Genomic DNA, 19,163 nt, shown 5'->3' with positions numbered 1-19,163 from the left:
CATAGGATATTACTAATTTCTAACAATTATGATTGCTAATAGTAAATTCTAACTTATAATACTCTCACAATTCAGTCAAATGTGATATTTTTGTATTAAAAGCAACTATACTATAATCATTAAAAACAAACTAAAGTTGACAATTGCATGACTGAACAAACTTTAGGAGGCAGCTAAATTCAATTTGCTCAGGTAAATATGACAGATAGCCTCCAGCCTTAGGTTTGCAAGTTACTGTGCTGTTATCAAGCATTAATATTTTCCAGTGAATGTTGACAATTGTAATATTGACTCTTATGTTTTACTCACTAAGAAAATAAGCTCAACCATAATCATGTAAGCCCAGTAAAAACACCCAGTAAAAAAAACTTAAATGTTAGAGATATGATCAGATACCAAAATTCGCTCACACTTGGCATCACCTATCACGAAACGAGGTTGCAGCAAAGTCTGAAATACGGGAATATTTCACTATTTCCAAGTCTGCTGCCTTATTCTGTTTTCAACCTCTGCAATTCTAGAGATAGAATTCTAGTGATGGATAGTATTCCAATTAATGCATTCTCACCAGCAAGTACCCGCTAAAATAAGTTGCAATTCCACCTTAGACAAGAAGTTGGATAAGAAAATGAAAAGATTTAAAGTAGATTTTGTCAGAGTATTTGTCGTAAATTTAATTGTTAAGCCTTACTCTTGAATTGTACACCAACACTAGGTGAAAATAATTGCTCCCATTTTTGGTTTCCTTATTCATTGCTGTAACGTTCACTTGCTTTAGCTTCTGTATCTCAGACTGCTTGTGCGGCTGAACCCTACCTTTCTGTATTTCAGAAAATGTTTTCACTTGCAAAAATACAGAATAATTTTGTAGCATGCCCAGGAATCAAATGGAGAACTTGCATCCATAAACTTTAGCTATTACTTGATCACATGATACTCCTTGAATTGAAAAGCAGGAGAATATTCTGTATGGCACTTCTTGATGCTAACTGCCAAAGAAAATTCACTACAAAGATAAAAGAGAAAAAAATGCAGCAGTGGCACTACCTATATTGTTTATAGCAGTTACTAAGGGCTGGTTTTTACCTCCAGCTGGCGGAACACTTTAGCGGACCTGGAAGTGGACATAACATCCAGGGTGAATTAATGTTAGCTGGGTAATTGATTGTCTTGGGATGGAAGTAACGCATCTGAATGCATTGAGTGTGGTAAATAAAATTGATGAGCACAGGCACAGATTGCACTGTGAAAAGATGACACTGTGGCTAAGACAGAGATTGAACTCGAAGAAAGACAGGACTGCATTTTAAATATCTCTGGATACAAGGTGGTCAGGAAATATAGGGAAGGAAGCAAAGGAAGAGCATCGGTGATGTTGATTAAGGATAACATTGCACCGCTTCAGAAAGAGACTGCTCCAGAGGGACCAAGGATAGAATCTACTTGGCTAGAGCTAAGAAACTAATATGATGCAGTTGCATTGCTTGGTGTAATCTATCAGTTGCCAATTCATGAGAAAGATGAAGAGGTCTATATTTGCAAGGAAATCAGAGAGAGCTGTAGGAATTATAGCTGAGATACAGTTGGGGTCTTTAATTGTCTGAACATAGACTGGGATATTTATAGCATAGAGCACACAGAATTCATTCAGGAAAAGTACAGCAGTATGTCTGCACTCCTATAGGGAATTAAATGTTGCTAGACCTAGCTCTTGGTGGGCTAAGATGTCATTTGGAGCATTTAGAGACACTGATCATTTTATTATAAAGTTTAGGTTGGCAATGGAAGGGGACAAGGACCAAGTGAGTAAAAATAATTAACTGGAAGGCATCCAACAATCTGTTAAGAATGGATCTGGCTGGATAAATTGAAACCAAGGGTTGACAGGCAAAATGTTAACTGAATAATTGACTGTCTTGAAAGAAGACATCATTTGGGCACATTTGAGGTGCATTCCCATAAAGAGGAATGATAGGACAAACATATTCAGAGCTCCCTGGATGATGGGAGAGATAGAGATTAAGAGAAAGAAGAAAATGTGTGCTTATGAAATGTTAAGTGGATAATACAACTGAGAATCAATGATCCTGAATAATATGGAATGTTCAAAGCGAAAGTAGAAAAGCAAGTAAGAAAAGCAGGAGAGAATATAAAAAGAAACTAGAAGCTAACATAGAAGTGAATCCAAAAATACCTGTATAGGTATTTAAATAGTAAAAAGATGGTGAAAGGAGAACTAGGGCTGATTCAAGAACAAAAACGGGATTTATCGACAGAGTCAGAATGCATAGATGAGATATTGAAAGAGTGCTTTGTATCTTTATCTTGTCGAAGGAAAAAGACAATATGTAAGTCATGATGAAAGAGGAGCTACATCAGGTACATGAAGGTTTTAGCATTGATGAGGAGGAGTTTTTGGACATAAGACCATACGACTTAGGAGTGAAGGAGGTCATTTGGCACATCGAGTCTGCTGTGCCATCCAATGAGATCATAGTGGATATGTTCTAATCCCAATTCCACTTACCTTAATAATTAAGAATTAATGATCAATTAATTTCTTAAGAATCCATACTTCTTCAGTGTCGAGAGTGTGCCGCTGGAAAAGCACAGCAGGTCAGGTAGCATCCGAGAAGCAGGAGAATCAACATTTCCGGCATAAGCCCTTCGTCAGGAATAGGCCTGTGAGCTGAGGGAGAGATCCATCCCCTCGGCTCACAAGCCTCTTTCCTGATGAAGGGCTTATGCCGAAATGTCGATGCTCCTGCTCCTCAGATGCTGCCTGACCTGCTGTGCTTTTCCAGTATCACACTCTTGACTCTGATCTCCAGTATCTGCTGTCCTCATTTCCTTCATAATTCTTCACTCTACTACTGGCTAAAATCTGTCTGACTCAGCCTTGTACATATTTGACGAACCAGACTCTACAGCCCTCTGCAGTAAACGATTCCATAGCTTCACTACCATCTGGGAGAAATAAAATATTCCACATCTCTGTCTTAAAAGGGTGACCCCATTTTCTGAAATTATGCCAAGTTGCTACCACAAGGGGAACAGCCTCTCAGCATTCATCCCATCAAGACCCCTTACAACCTTATACATTTCAATTTGATTCCCTTTCATTATTTTCTGTACTCTAATAAATACAAGAGCAAACTTCTCAAACTTTCCTTATTAAAACAACTCCCTCCATGTGTGGAATTAACCCAGTGAACCATTTGTAGACTGCCTCCAATGCCAGCATATCTTTCCTCACGTAAGGAGACCACAACTGCTCAATTTTCTAGGTGTGGTCTAGCTAGTGCCTTACATAGCTTTAGCAAAACCCTCCCCATTTTTGTACTCCGTTTTCTAAGAAATAAGGGCTAGTATTACATTTGCCTTCCCGATTACCTGCTGAAATTGTCTGTTTAGTGAGATGCTAAAGCTGCAGATTTTGGAATCCAAGGCGTTTTGCATACCAGGACTTGAACAGGGAATTATTCACAATACTGAGGGAAGTGAAAATGGAAATTGCAGAGTCACTGGTCATAACTTTCCTTCCTTCCTTAGGTCATTAATTGGCCACTTAAGTGCCTCAACTGTACAGCACTGCATAATTTTAGTGGGGACAGTGCAGAAGTGCTGGGAAGGGCGCTATAGCATTTCATAACCCCCACCGATGTGCAAATCCATCACATGGGAGGATAAAATTTGCCCTTGGTTTCTTGTAGTATTCTTCATTCATAGAAAAGTAATAAATCATTCAAAACTGCTGTGTTAAATCACAATATAAACAGTATTCTCATGGAGCTTTCTTTTTTATTTTTCATCTTCTACTTTGACAAAGTTGCTTTGAAGAAGTTTGCCAATCTATTAAACTTACGTGCACTGCCAATGAAGCATTTATTGTGCACATGTTTGAACAGTCTTTCAGTTTGGCTTTATTCTAACTGAATGGCTTGAAATCACCTATAGACTTTAATCACAACGAAATTGACTAAAATCCGTAATAATTGCATCACTGTTGCTGGGATGTTATTTTTTTCAGGAAAGCTGCTTCAAACTCCTTATATACCTTGTCAAAATGTGCTATCCTTGATAAAAAGTTATTGTGTCACTGAAACATACACTAGTTAGGATTCTAATAATCTTAAGTCAGGTCTTTCAACTAATCTGATCAATTGATAATAACAACTAATCTGATTGGGAAAATTGATTTTTCTTCTGTTACACAAACATCTCATATGATTTGAAACATCGATTAACAAAAATAATTGTTCCTCACATCCATCCTTCGAAAAATACATTATTTATCATCATTTACCAAAGGAATATTGGACAGATTATCCATTCCCTTGAACAATGGGAAATGACATGAAATGTGGGAAATTATGGCAAAAATGAAAACATTCTGCATTTTACTGTTAAGATTTAAATGATAAGTTCTGGATCTCACTAATGAACAGTGACAACTTTATCTCTCTGTATTCGAATCTAATAGTCCAACTTGACTCATTGTTCTGCCGCTTCCAATTTTCCTCATATCTGAGAAACTAGATGACGTAACAATTTGAACTGAAAGTCAAAGCAGGTACCTGGCAGCAGCAGTTCACTACTTGCCTCTCCAGGCCTCACCTCATTTTGCCTTCAATACAGCGTGCCTGCATTCTTGAGGCATATTATTCCCCTGCATTTTTCATATAAGTAAGTTAGTATTGGCAAGCCACCCCTGTCATAACACCATCGTGCCTGGTCTTGGATCAGCTATTATACTGCTTCAGCTCTTCAGGAGTTCACTTTGGGGCTCAGGGACATCTATAACTTGTATGTGTTTACCAGATCACGTTACCTGCAAGGAGATACATACATCTCATGCTGTATTTTATGGCCTCTGGCTTCATTTCATAGTGCTCATTTGTTTTGCAGTTGTCAGCTTCTGTGGCCTGTATTGATTTTTAACATATAGGGAGAATCAGACAAATTGTGGCTGAGCAGTCAATCGAGTGGGCATGTTGCTTTATGGCACCTTGCTGATTCAATTCCAAACCTACAACATACGCCGACAGATTATGAGGCAAAGAAACTGTGCATGCTTCAAGCAAATGGCCATGTCTGAAAGTCAATGGGAAGCAGTCCTTTCAGGGGGCAAGGAGGAGAATGGTCATTCACGGGTTTCTGTCACAATTAGTCAATGAGCTCATCAGATTCCAGTTCAGATAGTTGGACATGGTCAGTCAGGTGCTTAGTCTGACCACAGTTTAGGGATTCATGTCTTTGCAATCTAGGGACTGAGCCACGGTCAGTCCTGCAGATCAAGTGCAACAAGTCCAGGGGTTCCGTGCAGGTCAGTCTGGGTACTGTGAAGACATCAGTTTGTGGGGTGGGTCAATTCTTTCTGAAATAAGACAAAGGAAGGGATAAAGGACAATTAAAGTGGATGGAATATCTGTTAATGGTGATGCAGGAACAAATGATGTGGAGAGGTGTCCCCTGTGAGCGAATAGAACAGCAGGAAGTGTCAGTAGTTTGGGTGGATGAGGTGGCTGTGAATCACAGAATGGGCTTGAAGCATACAAGATTGGGTGTTAGAGTCCATGAGCCCTAGAGAGAGGCAGATTTTGTGTGAGTTGTAGTTCTGTGAATATGAGGTTGCAGACAGAAGTTGATGCCACTTATACTTAGAATCCCTACAGTGTGGAAACGTGCCCAGCAGCCCAACAAGTCACCACCAACTCTCCAAAGAGCATTCCACCCAGACTCATCCCATACCCTATCCCTGTAACTCTGCATTTACCTTGGCCAATCCACCTAATTTGCACATACCTGAGTAGTATGGGCAATTTAACGTGGCCAATCCATCTAACCTGCACATCTTTGGGAGGAAACCCATGCAGACACAGGGAGAATGTGAAAACTCCACACAGACAGTCGCCCGAGGCTGGAATCGAACCTGGGACCTGGTGCTGTGAGGCAACAGTGATAACCACTGATCCACTGCACCATGTAGTCCAGAAGGTTGCTAGCCTTCATCATGTACTGCTGTGCATTATGTGTCACTGGAGAACTGCCCAGGCCTGGGTCACTATGTTAGTCCAGGCTGACTGGATCTGGTGGCATTGTCTTCTTTGTCAGTCAGCAGGATGCAACACTCCCACCCTCTCCACAATCCTTTCTTTTCTAGATCCCTGTCAGCACACTGAGGAGATAACTTAAACAAAGACAGAAATTGCTGGAGAAATTCCACTGCTCTGGTAGCATCTGTCTAAGGTTCAAGTCTAGTGACCCTCCAACAGAACCAGTTCTAATAAAGGGTCACTGGACCCAAAATGTTGAGTCTGCTTTCTCTCTGTACATGTTGCCAGACCTGCCGAGTTTCTCCAACAATTTCTGCTTTTGTTTCAGAATTCCAGCATCCACAGTTCTTGATCTAATTTGAGGATGAACTGCAGAACCACAGTATGTAGATAATTCCTGATCTACAGCATCTGAAGTTCTGTGGAGCTGGATTTAAATATGGTGCACATGGCATGAACATTGCAAAGTTCTAACAGCAGCAACCAGTCAACCTTTTTCCATCCCATTTCAGAAGACAGGTGCTGTAGTAGTCACTTGCATAATAATGAAATAACAAGTAGAAGATTGAGTGGGAAAAGTTGCCATGGACCATTGGCAGACTGAGTGCCATGATAAAACATTTTGCCTAAAAATAGGAAAACTTACCCCGTTATTTCATTTCTCGCACCAGTAATCTTTTTCCTCTATTTTATTGAGATTGCTAATAATCACCATTTAGTGTCAGCATTAAGCTGTGAGCTTAAATTTCTTACCAATAAGCAGACAGAAAATTCATTTCCAACTATTTCTCTGGAAATAGTCATTTTTCTGAGATATGATAAATGACTGACAATTTTGTGTTTAACAATTTTGAGTTTAAGAATTGGTAAATCTAATAACACCCATAAAATAGTTTGAGGTGAAACTGTGAAAAAGTTTAACTAAGAAGATCACCATGATATTTAATGTTAATTTTGTGCAGGTCTGTTAACCCAGTTAAAAAGAGATGATTGATGACACTTTTGTTACCCTTCTAAATGAGCTATGTGAGCACAACTGCATGCAAACTGCAATTCCATGGTAGCTACAATGTTATTAACAAAATTTGTTACATTAATGGCTTGTATTTATGACATGCAAAATTATTGCATCGTATTTCAGCTCATGTTATATAAAGTTCCAACAAAACCAGCACATCTTCACCAAAAAGCTACAGGCATCACAGAATATAAAATATCAGAGTCACAGAATTGTTATAGTACAGAAGGGCCACTCAGCCCATCATATCAAACCAGCACTCTGAACATTATAAATTGGTGCCAATCTCCTGCCTTTTCCTTGTAGCCCTACATATTGTTTCTAATTCAATAGTAATGTAATGCCATCTTGAATGCTTCAATGAAACCTACCTCCACCACACTTCCACACAGTGTGCAGCATAACCTAATTATTCACTGTGTAAGGAAGGTTTTCTCACCTCAGATTTGTTTCTTTTGCAACAGACTTTAAAATTATGCCCTCTGATTCTTGATTCTTTTATGAACAGGAACAGTTTTTCCATAGCTCATATTATCCAGTCCCCTCATGATTTTGAAAATTATTATATTTCCCCTTAGCCTTTTCCTCTCCAAGGAAAATAGTCTTTCTTTCAAGCTGAATTGTCTCATCCCTTTAAGCATTTTCTAAACCTCAACGCACTCCCTCCAATGCATTCACATCCTTCCTAAAGTTTGCTGCTGAGAACTGAACACAGTACTCCAGGTGAGGTCTAACTAGTGTCCTATATAAGTTCAAAATACCCTTCCTGCCCTTATATTACATGGCCAAATTAACAAAACATAGAATATGGTATACTTTATTAAGTACTCTCTAGCTATCCTGCTACCTTTCATGACTTATGAACATAAACACATGTCTCTGTGCTCCTGCACATCCTTGAGAATATTACAATTAATTACTCTCCATGTCTCTCCGTGTTCCTTGTACCAGAGTACATCACCTCATACTTACCTGCATTGAACTTCATCTGCCACTTATCCATCCATGACACTATCATGGCAATGTCTATTTGAAGTTGTATATTGTCCCTCAAATGTTTTACAATTCTCCCAGGTTTTATACCATCTGAAAACTTTAAAACTGACCACTGTGTAACATTTTTATATATCAGAAAAAAACAACAGTACCTGGAAAATTCCACTACAAACCTTCCAGTCTCCAAAAAAACTTTGATCCTTATCCTTCTTATCATATCATTCAACTAATTTTCAAGGTTTGGGTGCCCGCATATACCAATTGTTCAAAGTAAACATGCAGGTGTAGCAGGTGGTAAAGAAGGCAAATGGTATGTTGATCATTATAGCAAGAAGATTTGAGTACAGGAACAAAGATATCTTGTTGCAGTTATACAAGTCCTTGGTGAGACCACACCTAGAATATTGTGTGCAGTTTCAGTCTCCTTATCTGAGAAAGAATATTCTTGCTATAGAGTGAGTGCGACAAAGGTTTACCAAGTTGATTCCTGGAATGACAGGACTGACATATGAGGAGAGATTGAGTCATTAGGATTCTGTTCACTGGCATCTAGAAGAATTATGGGGTATTACACTGACATCTATAAAATTCTAACGGAAAGAGATAGAGAAAATGCAGGAAGGACATTTCCAATGGTAGGGTAATCCAGAACCCAGAACACAGTCCGATTGTATAGGGTAAACCACATAGGTCTAAGGTGAGGAGATATGTCTTCACTCAGAAAGTGATGAGCCTGTGGAATTCACTACCACAGAAAGCAGTCAAGCCAAAACATTATTTGATTTCAAGAAGATATTGAATATAGCAGTTGGGGCTAAAGGAATCAAAGAATATTGGGAAAAAGCCAGGACAGGCTCTTGAGTTGGATGCTGGATCAGTGGTTCTGGAACAGCACAGCAGTTCAGGCAGCATCCAAAGTGCAGCGAAATCGACGTTTCGGGCAAAAGCCCTTCATCGGGTGTCAATCATGATCGTATGATAGTGAACCAAGCTTAAAATGGCTGAATGGGCTACTCCTGGTCCTATTTCTATGTTTCTATCCATATTGCTACTGTTCTTTTTATTCCATGACAGATATATTTCCTCACAAGTCTATGGTTTGACACTGTATCGAAGTCCATGTGCACCACTGCAAGTGCCTTATCCTCATCAATTCTGTTACCTCTTCAAATAACTCCAGCAAGTTGATTAGACACAGATTTCCCTTAACAAATTCTTGTTGACTCTTCAGAAACCACTCGCTGTTTTCTGTGTGACTATTAATTCTTTTCTGAAGAATTGTTTCCATAAGTCTCCTCACCACTAAGGTAATTGCCTAGCCTTCCTTTAAAACCATTTTTGAACAGGAGGGATGTTTTCAATTATTCAGTTCTCCAGCACCACTCCCTGAACCGAAGGAAGATGGACAGGTTCTGGCCAGTGGCTCTGCAATGTCCACTCTCACTTGAAATATTGACAGTTTATTTAGTACCTCCCTTTTATAAATATATAACTAATATAGTGACTGATTTTACTCCACTTTTATCACAGTTGGCAGCATCTTCCTGACAGATAAAATGAGATGCAATGCATTCATTTGACACCTCAGCATGCCTCTTGTTTTTATGTAGATCCCTTCTTTGCTCAATAATTGGCTCTACTATTCCATTTATCACTGTTTTTACTGTTGTCAAAGGAGCTTTGATGAATTTCTGCAGTGCATCTTGAGTTGGTGCACACTGCTGCTACTGAATGTCAGTGGCGGAGAGACTGAATGTTTGTGGATATGATGCCAGTCAAGTGGGCTGCTTTGTTTAGAATGGTGTCAACCTCCTCGTCTTGTTGGAGCTGCATTCATCCAGGCAAGTGGGTATTATTTCATCAGAATCCTGACTTGTGTCTTGTAGATGGTGAACAGGCTTTGCTGAGTCAGAAGGCAAATTATTTGCTGTGAGATTCCAAGTGTCTGATCTACTCTAATATTCATTTATCGAGTCCAGTTCAGTTTCCAGACAATGGTAGTCTGCAAGATCTTGATAGTGGGGGATTAAGTGATGGCAATGTGATTGAATGGCGAGGTGTGATGATTAGATTCTGTCTTGTTGGAGATAGTAATTGTTTGGCACTTGTGTTGCATGAATGCCACTTACTATTTGTCAGTCCAAATTGAGATATTTTCTAGGTCTTATTGCATTTGGACATAGACTTCTTCAATATCTCAGGAGTAATGAATTGTACTGAACTTTGTGGAACCATTGGTGAACATCTCCACTTCTGACCTTATGATGGAGGGAAGGTCATTGACGGAGTGGCTGAGGATTGTTGGACCTGGGACACTAACCTGTGATAGTCCTGCACAGATGTCCTAGAGCTGAGATGACTGACCTGCAACAGCCCCAATCATCCTACTTTGTGTCAGATTTGACTCTAAAAGCAGAGAATATTTTTCCTGAACCCCAGTGACTGTAGTTTAGCCAGGTCAAGTACAACTTCAATGCCAAGGGCTGTAACTCTCAGCTTACCTCTGGAATTCGGCTCTTTTGTCCAAGTTTGACCTGAGGCTGAGGTCAGGAGCTGAGTGGCTCCAGCAGAACCCAAACTAGATGTCAGTGAGCAGGTTATTGCTAAGAAAGTGCTGCTTGAGAGCACTATTGATGACCCATTCTACCACATGATACAGAGAAGACTGATAGGCTGAAAATTGAATTGATTGGATTTGTCTTGTTATTGTGCACAGGATAAAGCTGGGGAATGTTCCACTTTGTTGGATAGGTGCTAGTATTATATCTGTACTAAAACCTTGGAGGGATGCTGCAAGTTCTGAAGCTTGTGTCTTCAGTTCTATTGCTGGAAAGTTGTCAGACCCCATAGACTTTGCAGTATCCAGTGCCTTCAGCTGTTTCTTGTTACCATGTGGGGTGAATTGAATTGGCTGAAGAATGGGATCCATGATGCTGGAGACTGCTGAAGGATGCTAACATGGATGAAAAAATTGGAACTTCTGGCTGAAGGTTGTTGAAAATGCTTCAGCTTTATGTTTTGCACTGATGTGCTAGGCTCCCCCATCATTGATGATGAGGATATTTGTAGAGCCTGTTTCTCCAGTGAGGTTTTTAATGGTCTACCACCATTACCAACTGGATATAGCAGGACTGAAGTGCTTCAATCTGATCTGTTGACTGTGGAATTGCTTAGCTCAGCTGATCACTTACTATCCATGCTGTTTTAAAAATAAGTTGTCCTGTGTCTTTGTAGCTTCATCAGATATGCCTGGTGGTGCTCCTGGTATGAGCGGTTGCACTCCTCATTGAACAAGGATTGATCCTGTGGCTTGATGATAATGGTAGAGTGGGGATATTCTGCTCCTTGAGATTGCAAAATGTGTTGGACTATAATTCTGTTGCTGCCAGTGGCTCACAGCACCTCATAGATATCTAATCTTGTGTTGCTAGATCTTTTCAAAGTGTCTCCCATTTAGCATGCTGATAGTGCCACACATCATGATGTATTCTCACAGTGAAGATCGGATTTTAATGGTAGCATTACCAGATCTGAATTATTTAATGTAAATATTGACATAAAGGACAGACTGATGTCCTCTAATTACAATAATGCTGTCTATGCATTTAAGAAGAAATTAAAAGAATTGTATACGTTGAAAGAGTATATACCTATAACAGTAAAATCTATTTATGTAAGGCCTTTAATGTAATAAAGTATTCAAAGTTATTGTGAAGAAGGATGATAAAACTATATATATCACTGAACCACATGAGGTGACATTAAATCAGATGACCAAAAGCTTGGTCAACAAGGTAGATTTTAAGGAAATTTTTAAAGGAGGCTTCATCAGTAGAGAGGCCAAGAGGTTCAGGGAGGAAATTCCAGACGTTGGGGCCAGATAATTGAAGGCATGGCTGTCAATGGTGAAGTGATCAAATGTCATTGAGGGCTTTGGGTTGGAAGAGAAATAGGAAAGGGTAAAATCAAGGCTGAAACACTTGAAAATAAGGCATTTCCCAATTGGGTGCCAATATTGAGCAGCAAGCACAGAAGTATTAGACGAACTGGACTTAGTGTAACTCATGGACAGCTGAGGGCTGGAAGATCTGACGTTTACAGAGGATGGAATGTTGGAGGCCAAACAAGAGTTTGTTGGAATAGCCAAATACTATAAGACAATAAATCATAGGAGCAGAAATTATGCCATTCAGCCCATTGAGTCTGCTCCACCATTCAATCCATTCTCCAGCTTTGTCCCTTTTACCTTTGATCCCCTTAACAATCTACCTCTGTCTTAAACACACTCAATGACACCTGGTCTCCACAGCCTTCTGTGACAATAAATTCCATCGATTTACCACTTTCTGGCTGAAGAAGTTTCTCTTCATCTCTTTTCTAAAGGGTCTTTCCTTTACTTTGAGGCTGTGTTCTCAGGACCTAGTCTCTCCTGCTAATGGAAACATCTTCTCAACATCCACTCTGTCCAGGCCGTTCAGTATTCTGTAAGTTTCAATTAGATTCTCCCTCCTCCTTCTAAACTCTATGGAGTATAGACCCAGAGTCCTCGGACATTCCTCATATGTTAAGCCTTTCATTTTTGGGATCATTCTTGTGGGATCTTACATTCCTGGGATCGCCTCTAGATGCACTCCAGGGCCAGTACATCCTTCCTGAGATATAGGACCCAACATTGCTCACAATGCTCAAAACGTGGCCTGAGCAGAGCCTTATAAACCCTCAGAAGTGCATCCCTACTTTTATATTATAACCCTCTTGAAATAAATGCCAATATTATATTTACCTTCCTGACTACTGGCTCAACCTGCAAGTTTATCGTCAGAGAATCCCGGTCTAGGACTCCCAGGTCACTGTGCATTTCAGATTTCTGATTTTTCTCCCCATTTAGAAAATAATCCATGACTCTATTCATGCTGCCAGGTGTATAACCTTGTACTTTCCCATGTTGTATTTCATCTGCCACTTCTTTGCCCACTCCCCTAACCTGTCCAAATCTTTCTGCAACCTCCTTGCCTCCTCAAAACTACCTGTCCCTCCACCTATCTTTGTATCATCTGCAAACTTAGCCAGGATGCTCTCAGTTCCTTCATCTAGATCATTAATGTATCAAGTGAAAAGTTACGATCCCAACACTGACCCTTCTGGAAAACATCAGCTACCATCCTGAGAAGGACTCTTTTATCCCCGCTCTCTGATTTTGCCAGACAACCAATCTTTTATCCATGCTAGTAACTTGCCCCTAACACCATGGTCTCTTATCTTACTCAGGAGCCTCCTGTGCGTCATCTTGCCAAAGGCCTTCTGGAAGTCCAAGTATGTAACATGCATTGGCTTTCCTTGATCTACCCTGCTCATTACTCCTCAAAGAATTCTAATAGATTTGTCAGGCATGACGGCTCCTTGATGAAACCATACTGACTTTGTCCTATTTTACCATGCACTTCCAAGTACTCAGAAATCTCATCCTTCACAATGGACTCCAAAATCTTCTCAAAACTCGCTAGGACTCCAAAATCGTACCAACAACTGAGGTCAGGCTAATCAGCCTGTAATTTCCTGTCCTTTGCCTTACTCTCTTCTTAATGGGGGGGGAGCGGTGGGGGAGGGGTTAGCGCAGTCACATTAGCAATTTTCCTGTCCCCTGGGACCCTCCCTGACTCCAGTGATTCTTGAAAGATCATCACCAACACATCAACTTTCTCTTTAGCTATCTCCTTCAGAACTCTGGAGTCCGTCTAGTCCAGGTGATTTATCCACCTTTAGATCTTTCAGTTTTTCTAGCACCTACTCCTTGGCAATCGTTAGTATACTTACGTCTGTTACTCATGTCTTCCACTGTGAAGACTGATGCAAAGTACTTGCTCAGTTCCTCTGCCATTTCTTTGCTCCCCATTACTACTTCTCTAGTTTCATTTTCCAAAGGCCAATGTCCACTTTTACCCCTCTTTTGCCCCTTATATATCTAAAGAAACTCTTTCAATCTTACTTTATATTACTGGCTAGTTTACCCTCACATTTAATCTTCTCCCTCCTTATTTCTTTTTTAGTTGTCCTGTGTTGGTCTTTGGAGGTTCCCCAATCTGCTGGTTTTCCACTGCCCTTTGCCACATTATATGCTTTTTCTTTTGTTTTTCTGCTGTCCCTGACTTCCCTTGTCAGCCATGGTTGCCTTGTCCTCCCTCTTGTATGCTTCTTTTGCCCAGGGATGAATTTTTGCTATATTGCCAAAATTACTCCCAGAAAGTGCTACCATTGCTATTCCACAGTCTTTCCTGCTAGGGTCTTCTCTCAGTCAATTCTGGTGAGAGTTAAAAATCACACAACACCAGGTTATAGTCCAACAGGTTTAATTGGAAGCACACCAGCTTTCGGAGCTTTCGGAATTCTGGTCAGCTCCTCCCTCATGCCTCTGTGGTCGCCTTTATTCAACTACGATACCATTACGTCTGATTCCACATTCTCCCTCTCAAATTGCAGAGTAAATTTTATAATGTTATAGTCACTGCCTCCTAAGGGTTCCTTCACCATAAGCTTACTTATCAAGTCAGACTCTTTACACATCACTTAATTCAGAATTGCCTGTTCCTTAGTGGGCTCCACCACATGCTGCTCCAAAGGCCATCTCGTAGACATTCCACAGGTTCCTTTTCTTGCGATCCACTACCAAACTGATTTTCCCAGTCCACCTGCATATTGAAATCCCACATGATCACTGTAACCTTGCCTTTCTTACATGCCTTTTCTATCTCCTGGTGCACTGTGTGCCCCACATCCTGACTACTGGTCGAACATCTGTACATAACTCCTTTTATTTTTGCGCTTCCTCAGCTCTACATTATTTGACCGTATATCATTTCTTGCTACTGATTTAATTTAATTTCTGACTAATAAGACAACACCACCCCATCTGCCCACTTGCCTGTCTTTTCAATAGGCTGTATGTCCTTGGATATTTACCTCCCAGTCCTGATCCCCTGCAGCCACATCTCCACCATGCCCACTTCGTCATACCTGCCAATTTCAGTCTGCGCCACAAGCTCATTTACTTTATTTTGTACTCAGCACCTTGAGTTCCAGTAATTACTGTTCCTCTTGTCATCATCATTCCTTTATCTGGTGTGCTTGAAGTTTGATTCCTAAACCTTTCCAAACACTCTGTCCTATTTTATGTTGTGAAGGTTTTAATAACCTCTCCCGAGCTTTCCTACAGAGGGGACAAGAGCTTAGTAAGGTTTCAGTAATGGAGAAGCTGAGGTAGAGTTGAGTGATGTTAGGAATGTGGACATTAGCTGTCTTAGTGATGATCTCGCTATGTGCGTGGGCGATTATCTTGCTGTTAAATATAACACCAATAGTTACAGCACAAAGGAAGACCATTCAATTGCCAAAAGTATCAACTGAATTCAGAAAGAACAACTCAGCTAACGCACTCTCCAATTTTCTTTTTGTCATTCATCCATGGAATGTGGACATCATTGGCAAGGCTGGCATTCATACCAATATCTAACTGCCCAGAGGGAGTTATGAGTCAACCACATTGCTGTTAATCTGGAGTCACACGTAGGGCAGATCAGGTCAGGACAGCAAATTTCTTTTTGTACAGGGAATTAGTGAACCAGATGGGGCTTTCCCCACAATCAACAATGATTTTATACTCATCATTAGACTCTTAATTCCAGGTTTTTAAAAAAAATTGAAGTCAGTTTCCTCTATCAACCACAATAGGATTTGAACTCAGGTCCATAGATTCATAGTCTTATAATTATGCCATTATATCATTACCTGCCTTCTTCAAGTCAATGCTTGCTGCACTTATGAAGCCAACTCTGCCACAATCACATGCATGTAACGCCAGATTCCAAACTCTCACTCCAAAAAAGGCTTTGTTTCTGCACATACAGATCCTGGAATTCCAGAATGGCCAGTGTTAGTGTGATAATATAGGAATTCCATATGCCCATCTGTAAAAAAAACCCAGCATGAAATCTTATCACTCAATGCCTATGTTGGTGAGGAGAGAAAACAAGCTGTGCTCAACAGTCTGAACTATCTTGCCAAGTGACCCTTGGGCTTTATATTAATTCAGCAATGGCATTTCAGCTGCCTAAGATGTATTCAAATTCAGATATATATGCAGAGCTCAGTAACAGCCCTCAACCTAATACCAACACCAATTTAATACCTTCCTACCTCATCAAATCCAAATTAGCAATGTGATTTGAAAGGTGAAAAATATAGACAAGGTTGGCTCCTCTCTAAATTCTCACATGCCACAATTATTCTAATCATACCAAAAATTGTGCAGAAATTTAGTTTCACTGATCTGCTATCATACCCTGAGTCAGAATCGATCATCACTCTCAGCAACAAGAATGATCATTTTTATTTCCGCATGACAACTTTAAATGTTTTTCAGTATTTATTCGTTATATATTACTGCATGGTTTAGCTCTAATATATTTAATGAAAAAATTGTGCAACTTTTTTGTGAATTGTAAGTTAATATGAACACAATCATTTTATCATTAAAGGACGGTAGGGTGACTTTTATCGGACATCAGCTTGGAGGAGTGGTCTTCATCCCCAACAGTAGAGAACACCAGGTTAAATCAGCCAGTGCAGTACAGATCACCTACTACCTACAAAGCTACGGGTCTGCCTTACAAGATGTTGCAGAGAAGTGGGAAGCTGAATTCTGCCAGCTCATGCTTAAATTTCAACAGGAGCACGGTGATCTGCAATTATACCCCCTGACATCTTCTGGTCTATGGAAGGACTTCTATAAGACCAATACTGTGGCCAGAACTGAAGTGGTGGTGAGCCTAGTTTTGGTTCTGATTGCTGCCACTCTCACCAGCGCAATGAGGGACTGCCTCCGCAGCAAACCTTTCCTAGGACTGCTAGGAGTTATCACAATCTGCCTTTCCACTGTCACTGCAGCAGGGATATTCATCAGCACTGATGGCAAATACAACTCCACTCTACTGGGAATTCCTTTCTTTGCCATGGGTAATTATTGCTCCAAAACCTCTCTCTTTGATAAACCATAGTTTGAGTGTGTGCATTTTCAACAATACTTTTGTGAAGTTAATATATACCTTATAAGTGATGCATACGTTACAAAGTCACGTTAAATATACTGAAACACTCAAAAACAGCATTTTCTGAAGAAACTCAGCAGGTCATGCAGCATTTCTGGAAAGAAAACAGAATTGAAGTTTTGAGTCCAGTGACCCTTCCTCAGAACTGTTCTGAGGAAAGGTGTCTGGACTCGAAACATTAACCCTGTTTTGTCTCCACTGATGCTTCCAGACCTGCTGAGTTTCTCCATTAATTTGTGTTTTTGTTTGTTTTAGATCTCTAGCAATTGTAGTTCTTTGCTTTACTTAATTGTACTGCTTTTCACAAAAAAAAGTGTTGGGTATTGTCATTGTTTGAGGATGTGCCTGTCACAGAAGAGCTCTTTTTATCCTGTTACTTAACTAGATGTAGATTAACATTTATGTTGATAACACACTGACAAAGAAGATTAGGTAATGGAGAAGTTTTATAATTGTTCTCTATGAATCACAACTGGATTGTTTTCCCTGTGCTTGGTTAATTCTAAAGTTGATAATGATGTAAAGCCAACTCAGTTAAAAAAAAACTTGCCTGAAAGGTTCATCATACAACAGTCAAAGTAATAGCTTCATCAAACCAATTAAACTAATGAGACCAATTGTCTCATTGCTGCTTTTTTTTTCTTCTTTTTGTGTGATTGTACAATTTTCTCTAATCAACCTGTTCAGAGATGCAATTACACACCTTTGGGGCAGGTGGGTCTTTACCCAGACCTCTTGGTCCAGGGTTAGGGACACTACCACTGCACCACAAGAGGACCCCTCTAGTGTGATTATAAAATGTAATCACTGAGAGAAAAAAAAGTTGGAAAATATCTAAAATTTGGAGAAAAAGTCACAAATGCTTCTGATTATGTAGGTATCTGCATTCTGCAAGGTCAGATTAAGGAGACAGCACAGAACATGTGCAGATAGCAATTGAAAAGCATTCTACTTTAAGGATCAAAGAGATGATGTGGGTGAAATTGGCCTTGAGAAATAGTGAAACTAAACCCATCGTACACACATATGGTTTTACATGAGCTGCCACTTCATTCTTGCCTGTTTTGAATTACTACTCATATGCCACATTTCAACATTCTGACAAATGGAAAAAGTGAAGAAAAATTAAGCATATAATACTTAATGAAAGAAAATTCCATTTACATTGTCATAGTTTCATTGGTGATCTATAATTGAGTTCCACAGGGAATTACAACTCATGGAAACAGATTTTCTCTTTTCTCGCATCAAAAAAATGCTGCAGATGAATTATTACTATAGCAAAACAAAAAAAGTGTTCAGCACTTCCTTGCTGCCAGCAGTAGTTTGCTTTTCTTAAAAGGGAGATATCTACCAAATTCATATCCACCTGCCAAGACCTATTGGGTTAGATTATACCCATCCCCTGGAGTCAGGATGAAAAGAAGGAAGTCTCATAAAATTGCTGCAGTAAGGTTTGGGAAAGCCTGTCTTAATCCCGTTGTGACAGAGTATTCAAAGAAGTGAAAATAGAGAGGCATGACTACCTACTGATTGATGGCCAATTAGTCATTTAACCAGCGCCATGCCACATGGGAAGGGAACCATGTAAACCATGGAACTCTCTCAGCAGATTCAGCAGATGGGGTCTTCCTTTATACCCCATACACAGCACATTAAGAAGGGTTGTTCCCATCTGGTTCCAACCCTGAGCTGGTGGATTCACCCTACTGATGACTAGTCGTCTGTTGCTGGCACATTAAGTTAAAAAAACAAATTCTAACATAAAGAACTCTGTTTCTCTCTGTAGCACAACAACCATTTCTATCAATACTGTAGTAGTGGTCATTGAGTTGGCAGCTTGATGTGCCATCCTCAATGGCAGACCAATCCTGGCACCAGCTCTTGGTTGATGCCACTGTTAAAATACTGTCCAGAATCCTTCCAATCATCTGTGCAGGATCGTGACTCACTTTTCATCCCAGCTACATAACTAACTGAAAGCTGCAGAAA

General features: G+C 40.0%; 1 protein-coding gene across 1 annotated transcript in view; it reads left to right on the top strand.

The window, feature by feature from the left end:
* ptchd4 (patched domain containing 4) overlaps positions 1-19,163 on the top strand; it is an 89,753-nt gene that overhangs the window by 11,650 nt on the left and 58,940 nt on the right. The window contains exon 2 of the mRNA XM_060821236.1: positions 16,602-17,079. Within this exon, the coding sequence (XP_060677219.1) occupies positions 16,602-17,079 (478 nt within the window). The remainder of the gene's footprint in view (positions 1-16,601; positions 17,080-19,163) is intronic.

The sequence above is a fragment of the Hemiscyllium ocellatum genome, chromosome 3, assembly GCF_020745735.1.
Source record: "Hemiscyllium ocellatum isolate sHemOce1 chromosome 3, sHemOce1.pat.X.cur, whole genome shotgun sequence".
Lineage (NCBI taxonomy): Eukaryota > Metazoa > Chordata > Chondrichthyes > Orectolobiformes > Hemiscylliidae > Hemiscyllium > Hemiscyllium ocellatum.
This window is presented reverse-complemented; position numbering and strand designations above follow the sequence as displayed.